Source organism: Sarcophilus harrisii, chromosome 1 (assembly GCF_902635505.1).
Source record: "Sarcophilus harrisii chromosome 1, mSarHar1.11, whole genome shotgun sequence".
NCBI lineage: Eukaryota > Metazoa > Chordata > Mammalia > Dasyuromorphia > Dasyuridae > Sarcophilus > Sarcophilus harrisii.
Genome location: NC_045426.1, coordinates 63389224 through 63398500, shown reverse-complemented (window position 1 = coordinate 63398500; position 9277 = coordinate 63389224). Strand labels below are relative to the sequence as shown.

Here is a 9277-nt window from a genome sequence, read left to right as displayed (position 1 = left end):
AAGGACAAGCCACAGTATATGTGTCTTCTTTTTGCTCCAATGTGAAGCATTTATTTACTGACCGAAAACAAAATTACAACGAGTATCTTGACCTTGGAGAGGTAAAGATGTAAAAACGACTCAAAGTGAGCTAGGGAGGGAAACGATAGGGTGGAGTGAGGGTTGGGGTGAGGAATGGGATTAGAAGAGTTGGGTCTACCTTTCTTCCGTGTGGAGATCTAGAGCAGAAAACACTCGGTCGGCACTCATCTGCAATTAAAGGCTAGCGCTAATCTTAAAACATTTTGCCTGAGGTACTGGGAGATTAGTTTAGGGTTATACTTCTAGGGTAAGGACTTGAACCCAGCCCTTCGGTACTACTAGAAATTAGCTTCTTTAGTTCTTAGGCCAGCCCGTCTTCCCGGGGAATTGCTAGGAAAATAGATTTAGGGTGCAGATCATCAGATCTGAGCACCTCATCCTTCAGAATAAGAAACTGAGTTTTAGGTTAAGTGTTCAAGGTCACACAGGATTCTAACCCAGGCCCTCTATCGCCGATCTGATGCTATTTCCACGACATCCTTCAGGTGACATTGGGGAAAAGCACGGCCGGGCAGTTGCCCCGATTCATAGCGCAAGAAGTGGCTGAGGAACAGGAGGCTCCAGTTGGGGAAGGACAAGACAAGGGGTAGAGAGAAGCCGGGCTCTCGCCCCAAAAGACCACTTCTGGTCCTCCGAAGCAAAAGGGCCCTGAAAAACCAAGCTCCTCCCCTTTTCCCCAGCCCTCCCCCCGCACTAGGTGGGGCGGGGCGAGCGGTGGCCCCTCCCTCACCGCCGTGCCGGGTTGCTGGGGAGCTCGCTGCTCAGTGCGCTCTTTAACCGGCGGCTGCCCCACGCTGCCCCCTCCGCTTAGGGACACCTGGGGCCGGAGACGAGCGAGAGAGCCGGGAGGCAGGTCCGCAGTGTCCTGCGGGAACTCGGAGAATCCTGGGGCGGGGTCAGGGAGCGCAGCGCCACGAAGCTAGGGACCAGCGGCGAGGGCAGAAGAGCCCTAGGTGCTGGGAGAGCCCAGACGAGTGGAGCTCGGGATCCGCATAGTAGAGCGGGGCGCAGCTGCCCTCTCCTCCGGCCAGCCTGGGAGGATGGAAGACACCCGCTCGCCCTGTGAGTACCGCAGCTCATGTGCCCCCTCCCTCCTCCTTTTCCCCTCCCTTTCCCTGGGCTCTTTTCTCCTTCCCTCTTAGCTCCTTTCCTCCAGCTCTCCGCCTTTGTGTGGGTTTTGCTGCAGCCCCCTCCCCACCCACGGGCCCCAGCGCCCTCCTCCGTCCGTCAGTCCCTCCGCCCTCCTTTGTGGAGCCGCCCGCAGCCGCCGCAACCGCCCTTGAGCCCGGCCGGCCGCCGCAGCCTCTCTCCTTCGTCTGAGAGAACGCATCTCTTCCAGGCTCCCCTCTTGGGGCCTGGGCTCCAGCCCCCGCTCCGGGGCGCATCCGAAAGGGGGGCTGCCCCTTTGGGTTGCCCTGACCTGTTCTCCGGCCGGGCTCCATCGGTGCCCCCCGCCGTGCGCGGGCGCTCAGCTTTGTGTCTCCAGCTCCCCCGCCCCCTCTCCCCCACCCCTTTTTTCCTCAGGCTTTGCTTGGTTCCTGGAGCTCTCTCTGCGGCCGCGGTTCCCCGGAGGCTCCCAGTGAGGGGCCGCGGCGTGGGTGGGGTGGGCTGCGGGGTGGAGGTACTGTCTCGTGGTCCTCCCCTGTCCCCGGGGCGGGCGGACAGCCTGCCTGCCTGCGCCCGGGCGCTAAGGGGCTGCGTCAAAGACAGCGCCGCCGCCGCAGGTGACAGGCTGGGCTGGGAAGTTCTCCCATCCCCCTCGCGTTCTCACCCTTTTCCTCTCTGCGCCCTACAGAGATGGACCGCGATGCCGCCCGGAGAGACCACCCCGGAACGCTGATGGAAACCCGGACTGGGGCCAGCGGAGACGCTCAGCCGGGGGGTAGCGGCGGCAACGCGGATGGTGAGGAGTCCTCGGCTGCAGCAGATCCCAGTGCCCATCCCCAATCGGAGAAGATGCCGGAGCCCAGCAGGAATGTGGCGGCTGCAGCGGCGCCAGCAGCAGCAGCAGCAGCAGCGCCCAAGGGCAGCCGGGCAGTTCCGAATCGGTGCGTCAAGGACCCCAAACTAGTGCACCATCGCTTCCTGCGGCGCAGCGTGGTGGACTCAGACCAGGAGGAGTTGCCCGGTTTGGAGCCGCCGGAGCCGGAGCCTTCTCCGCAACCCCCTCAGCCCCTGCGCAAGGTCCTGCTGCTCTCCAAGACGCGCCGGCTCATTGCAGAGCGAGCTAAGGGTGGAGGGGCGCGCGCAGCGCCAGAGCTCCCGGGGGCCCCACTGCCACCAGCAGCAGGTGCCCCGATCCCCGAGGCTGCCCGCGAAGCGAGCCCTAGCCCCGGTAGCCAAGGGGATGGAGCTGCCGCGGCGGGCGTAGCAGCTTCTTCGGCCGCGGAGAGCAGCCAGGATGTAGAGAAGAAGGAGGCCGCCACGGTGTCGGCTTCGGCGGCCCCGGCGGAGGTGAAATCCGAACCCGGACCCACCAAAAAAGAGGAGCCGGAGGAGGAGGAAGAAGATGATGAAGACGACTTGAAGGCCGTCGCCACCTCTCCAGATGGCAGGTTCCTCAAATTTGATATTGAGCTGGGTCGGGGCTCCTTCAAGACAGTCTACAAGGGACTGGACACCGAGACTTGGGTGGAAGTGGCCTGGTGTGAACTTCAGGTAATCATTTCTTACTTTGCCTAGTGGGGTGGACTAACCCCGTTTCTCCCCACTCCCATCCCTTCTGGCTTCAGCCCTTTCCCGTACCCCAAACCCTCCCTTAGGTAGTTAATTGCTTGGGCATCACACAGCTTAAGGCCTAGTTGTTCATTGTATGGGTTAACTGGAGAGCTTCCTTAAAACCACCTGCATTTTCCCATTCCTTGACGTTTATGAGAGGCTGTGTGTGTGTATGTGTGAAGGGACAGGATAATGCATTTTTATGATTTTAGTCCATTGTTAAATCTGTAGCCCCCTTTTCTTTCTGGGAGAAAAGACTCCTTTAGGCCATAGGTTCAGTTTCTGCTTGGGCAATGTAGTTTTCTTGTGATAGGAGTTACTGAATGACTAGTCAGTTGCTAGGGAAGGAGTGCCACCTGCCATATTAAGCTAGAAACTTCTGGGTTTTTAGCAAGGGTAATAGTATCATTCTTTGTTTAAAAAAAAAAAAAAAACTAAAACGCTTGAATTTAAGCTGTGAGTTGTCGATTAGAAAGAAAAAAAAAGAAGAAAAAGAAAGAGTACCTTCAGTCCTATTAAGAATGCCCACCCAAAGAGATTTGTCACACATTATTTAGTATTAGGGAAACCAGGTGCCAAATATATACTCCTAATTGTAGTTGTTTTTTTTTCCCCCCTGGAGGTAGTCATGATTAAGTAGAACATGGAATTTGGATGAGAGTGTTAAGGCCATTGGTTCATTAAATGAATTCAGAAATTGTTGAAGCTCTTGAAACAAAATCATAGGAAATGTGAATTTAAAAAGTAAGGGCCATTCTTCGGCATGAATTTTTCATAAGTTCGCCACACATTGGCCCAGCCTGCTTGGTATGCTATAGGATTATATAAACTGCAACATGATCTACTTAAGGGGCAGTTTTTGGAGGCCTTGGGGTCTAATTGTCTAAATCTCCATTTTATCAGTACTTAATGAGAAAGAACTGCTGCAGTCAGTCATTCTGAGTTTTTCCTAGTCTAATTACCCCTGGGGTTTCTTTAAAGTATTATTTGAACTGGGATCTAGACCCCAGTGACACAGAGGCAAAATGTTAAGCTTCAAGAGTGAATTCCACATCTGATGCAATGCTCAAGTAAGATAGTCCTTAGTGCCACCTAGGCTAATTTTTGATAGCTTTGCAGACTACTACTTGGGTGCCAGAAATATGATTCAACTATACCACATCAATCCCGGTGTCATCTAGGTATGTTCCTGGAGGGAACCTAGATGTAATTGGGGAAGTCTGTCTAATTCAATTACATTGAGATTCTAGGATTTGGGTCTTTCTCTTGAAACTGAGTACAGTTTTTTAGTTTCTTTACATCTCATGTACTTTTTTCAGGTTTTTTTTTTTCCCTTTTTCAATACAAATTAATGAAACTCTGCTGGAATTGGGGTGGGGGGGAGGGTGAAAATTAGCCCTACCTGTTCTATCTTAGCTTGTATGTACTGCTGAGTTTGGCAGCTGCAGAGCCAGCCTATTGGAAGCTGGATAGGAAAAAAAGACAAGTCAGGAAGGCCGCAGTGTTGAGGAGCCCAAGACCCAAGGCAGCAAATCGCTAGTTCTTTGGTAAGCAGTAACTTTGGCTGGATGAGAAGGCAAGTCAGAAAAGAAAAACTTAGGGAAGGAGAAGCAAGAGGGTCTTTCCAGAAGAATTTGTATTATTTTAATATTGGTGATTTCTGAACTCTGTTGCCTTTTTTTTTTTATAAACCCCTCCCCCCCCAACTTTTCCATGACTGCCAGACATTGTGTTATAGACATTGTATTTACAAAGAACAGGTACTCAGTCAATTGAGGTGGTGTTTGTAGGTTGTAAAACAGATCTGGGTTCATGGGGGATAAAGTTCAAAAGGTAAAGAGCATGCAACTAAAAAAAGTGCCTAGATCCTTTATTTAAAGAGACTTGACAAAAAATAGCCAGCCATATTTCTAGATGTCTGAAGGAAGGTACTAGGCGATTAGTCCAATGCCTTCATTTTATAGATAAGTAGACTAAAAGCCAGAGGCTTAAAGTCATATAGGTAGTAAGGACCTTAAGCCTGGTTAGAGCAGGAGTAGTTAAGTGATGTGGCTAAAGTCATGAAGATAACAATTGGCAGAGTTCAAAGGCTAGGTCTTCTGATTCCAAATCCATCTCTTTTTATATTGTGTAGACAGTGTTACTTCCCTTTAAAGCAGAAAGTTTAACTAAAAGATGTTTCAAGGTCATTTTCTAATGAAAGAAGCATACTTTTACATTCTTTTTTAAAAATTACATTTTTTTTTTAACATTGTGAACTTAAGAGCCATCACCTAGGATTCTTGAATAGGTGAAAAACAATAGGGTGGTGGTATAGATTATAAAATATTTCTGTGCCTGCCAGATGCTGTGTAAAGTCTGAGGTATAGTGGTTGCCCTCTAGTAACTTCAAGATTTAAAGCTGGGGAAAATGACGTGTTAAAAAAACATAAATATGCCAACAAAAACCACCTTACCAAATAAGGTGGCTAGGATTAATGCCAGATGAGAAATACACACAGGAAGTTTTATTGGAATCCAAAGAAGGGACAGTTCAGTTCTGCTGGGTTGGTCAGGGAAAGTTTTATTTGGAGGAGTTGGAATTGGAGTGGAGCTCTAAAGGAAGGTAAGGAGGGTGAGAGAGGATTTTGTGTTTGGTCCTGGAGATAATAGGGAGCCATTGGAGTTTATTGAGTAGGGGGTTGACATGATCAGACTTACCCTTTAGGAATATCACTTTGATGAATGATGGAAAGACTTGAGGCAGATCACAGGCTATTGTAATAGTCTGGGTGTAAGGCGATGAAAGTTTGCATTGGAATGGTAGCAGTATCAGAAGAAAGAAAAGGTAGTATCTTGGAGAGGTACTGAAAAAGTAAAATCGAGAGGCCTTGGAAAATGGGTTGGATATGGGGGATGAGAGATCCATGAATATATAAGACCTTTTTGAGTGGAACAGAGGAAAAGTTTGCTTAATAGGATAATAGGAGATAAAGACTGAAAGAGCCAGATCCTAGTGAGCTTAGAATGTTACTTAAGATATTTTGACTTTATTCTTTTTGGCAGTGGGAAAGTGTTGAGGAGAGGAACAACACAATGGAAGCAATAGTTTAGAGGTATGAATCTGGCTACATCACAGTGGATGGGAGAAAAGTTGAGGCAGGGAGTTCATCTGAAAGTTTTCTGGAATCTAATAAAGGTGTTAAAGAGTATTGGCAGTGGGAGTAGGAAGCAAGACAGATGAGAGCAACCTTGTGCAAAAAAGGCTCAAAAGGATTTACTGTTTGGCTTTGGAGAAACATCTTCGTCAAAGATGTCTTTTAAAAAAAACTCAAGAAACCAAACAAATGGTGGTATGGTTGACTTGGACTAAGGAAGTTAAGAGAATGAGCTCTTTTTGAAGGAAAGATGATGAATACAGTTTGGAATATGATGAACATGAGGTGATGGGAAAATTATTTGGTGGAGTTTACTTGCTGGATGCTGGAAATGAGAGATAGAGGTAAAGGCCCAAACTATAACTTTGGGAATCATAAGCATAGAAGGTGATAGTTGTAACTTAGAATTTTTAAAGAAATTTATAACATATTTTTTGCATATATTTAACCTATATGCTTGCTATCTTGTGGGGGGGAAGCTAGAGAGGGAGGAAGAAGAATTTAGAGCACAGTTTTACAAAAAGGAATGTTGAAAACTAGCATTACATGTATTTGGAAATATAAAATGCTATTAAAACATTTTTTAAAAATGTACTTGGGATCAGTGATAAATATTGGTAATAACATCGATTAGGGTAAATGTCAAATGGCTACTATTGATGCAGTAAAAGACTTTTATTCTTTTAAAATTGGATTGCAGATAGTCTTTCTGCTCATTAAAGTCTTTTGCTGTTTTGTAGTTTTTCAGGTTTAGAGATTTTGTTGACTTAAATATAGATCAGTGAATTCCAGATTGCTTCTCTTCCCCCAGAGCTTTTAATCTTTGGTCCTCCAGAACATTACCATCTATAATTATTCTCTTCACATTTTTTCCAAACATTCTTAAGTTTCTCATTATTTTTCCACAAATGGTCGACACTTTTGAGCAGTATACAGATTTTTAAACTATGAGTGAAGAATGTATAAATGTATTATATATGTGTATGTAATATATATTCCTTTCAAGTCCCTAAATCAGAAAGGAATCAATTTTTGTGCTGAATTAACATTAACACAAGTATAATGATAATTCCTTTGTCCTAGAAATAAGTTTTCTGTATAACTGTATGATTTTTCAGATACCTATAGCTTAACCCTTTAAGCAGCAACTCTGACTGCTTAAACGTTTGGAGGATATATATTCCCTTTCCACTTACACCCATCCTTGTTTAAGTACAAGACGTTAAATGTAATTTAACCATTTGTTGACAATCCAGGATACTCATAATTATTTTTCTGTTGCATGTGTAAGTGTTTGGGGTTGCCTTTGGCAGTCATAGAAATGAGGAAGACTGTTTGACCAACCCTTAAAAAAGTCTTCAAGCTTTCATTGAGTGTGTTCTTTAAAAATGCCTTCTATTGTAATTTATTTTAGTATTGACTTATGGAGAATAGTAATAGTTTATTTGCTTTCTTCTTGGCTATTCACCTATCTCCAGTCTTCTGTATAAAAAGAAACTGTGTGTCCATCCTTGTTGGAATAGTGCTAAATATGAGGAGAAACAGGCTGTGGGCTTATGACTTAGGGCTTATGAGGTTATACTTGGAGAAGAAGATGTGAATTTTTGAATTTTTGTGTATGATCTCTCTTTAGACTACTTTAGCACTTTCTTTTTTACCTTTTTGGCTTGCTTCCTAGTTCTCCTTTGTGAAAAAGATATAGTGCAAGTGAACTCTGTCTAAAGTGAGATGTTATTATAGAAAGAAATGACAATTAATCTTGAAATAGGGCCAGCAGTGGAAGCTTAAAAAAAAATCAGAGATCACCAGTATCTACAATCACATACTTAGTTGGCAGTGAGTTGTAGTGGTTAAAGTAGAATCTGGTGTAAGAAAGATCTGAATTCAAATTCCAATTCAAACATTTATTAGCTGTGTGAAAGTCATTTAACCTAGTCTTAGAAAGTCACTTAACCTTTCTGAACCTCAATTTCCTCATGTTTAAAATAAAGGGATTGGACCTGAAGGCCTCTGAAGTCCTTTGCAGTTCTGAGAAAAGTTAAGTCTATCATAGTTGATCATCATATAATCTTGCTATTACTGTGTACCATGTTCTCCTGGTTCTGTTTACTTCACTCAGTATCAGTTCATGTGAGTCTTCCCAGACTTTTCTGAAATCAGCTTGCCTCCCTTGCAGTTCTAAATCTGTGATGCTGTAACTGAACCTTCTTCTGTTACAAAGAACTCCATTTCTCAAGCTTCCTTGTATACCTCAGTTCCCTTTACCTCTTCTTCATCTTTCCTTTCAATCCACCTATTGCCTTCATACAAGGGTAGTATCATGGAGAGAGCATATTAGCTATGTAACCTTGGCGAAATCAAATGTTATGACCCAAATAAGTCTAATTATGTTGACCCCTACCTATGACACAGAGTTGTTGAGAAAGCACCATAAACCAAGTGCCATCTAAATGAAAGTTTATTCTTTTCTGATGCACAAGAAAAGTTGTGATTTTTAAAAATTGATTATTTTTGCAATGAGAATTACTTTCATCAAAGCAGATCACAAATTCTCTAGTCCCTTGGAGATAGTTTCAGGAGTTGCTTTGGCCAAAATATTAAATCAGTCTTCTGATCCTTAGCTTTTCCAGACATAGTGCATTGGTTCCTCAGGTGACAAACACACATTTTGTTGCCAGGCTGGTACTCAAGAATTTTCCAGCTTGGGTAGGATCTTGGAGATCCCAGGGTCACCTCTGAGTTTTAGATGAAGACTTTCACAGGGATGAGTGGTTTTATAATAATAATTATTATTATTTATTAGTAATTACTACTGTAACTTTTAATCTGACATGATTAAAGGAATGGTTTCTGGGACCTCCAGACTTTTCTCCCCTTCTCCTCACTTCAGATATGGGAATACAGGGAAACTGTCAACCTTTGAGACTGATAAGGGAAAGAAATCTTTCTTGATGACATTATTTTAGAGCGTGAATATCAAGCTCTAAATTATTCAGAGCACTGATGCTTTATTTCAGCTTCTTGCTTACCTTGCATTTATAGTAACGCTTAAGGTTTGCAGAGCCCTTTTGTATGTTTTCTTTGATCCACATATGTTCTTTTTAATTGTAAGTAACCATTTATTTGTCACCAATTTACAAGTCTTGTGTAATTTATCACCAAACAAGTAGGTGAGGTTTCCAGGACTGCTTGGTTACATCCCACTTGCCCATAAAAACAAACTCAAATTTTCATTGCTGTCCCACTTTCCTGTTCTTCTTGTTTTGTTTTTCTTTAAAAACTTTTGCCTGCTTGTGCAGGCAATATTTGTGCAGGTTAATATTTTGTTTGATGTTCATTGG

General features: G+C 44.4%; 1 protein-coding gene across 11 annotated transcripts in view; it reads left to right on the top strand.

Annotated features, from left to right (window-relative positions):
- The first annotated feature begins 777 nt into the window (after positions 1–777).
- WNK2 (WNK lysine deficient protein kinase 2) overlaps positions 778–9277 on the top strand; it is a 229488-nt gene continuing 220988 nt past the window's right edge. For 9 of the 11 annotated variants that reach the window (XM_031956956.1, XM_031956948.1, XM_031956938.1 and 6 more), the window contains exons 1-2: positions 778–1143; positions 1877–2739. In XM_031956956.1, the coding sequence (XP_031812816.1) occupies positions 1879–2739 (861 nt within the window). In that variant the 5' untranslated portion in view covers positions 778–1143; positions 1877–1878. The remainder of the gene's footprint in view (positions 1144–1876; positions 2740–9277) is intronic. The other 2 variants (XM_031956968.1, XM_031956964.1) reach the window with 1 other exon arrangement.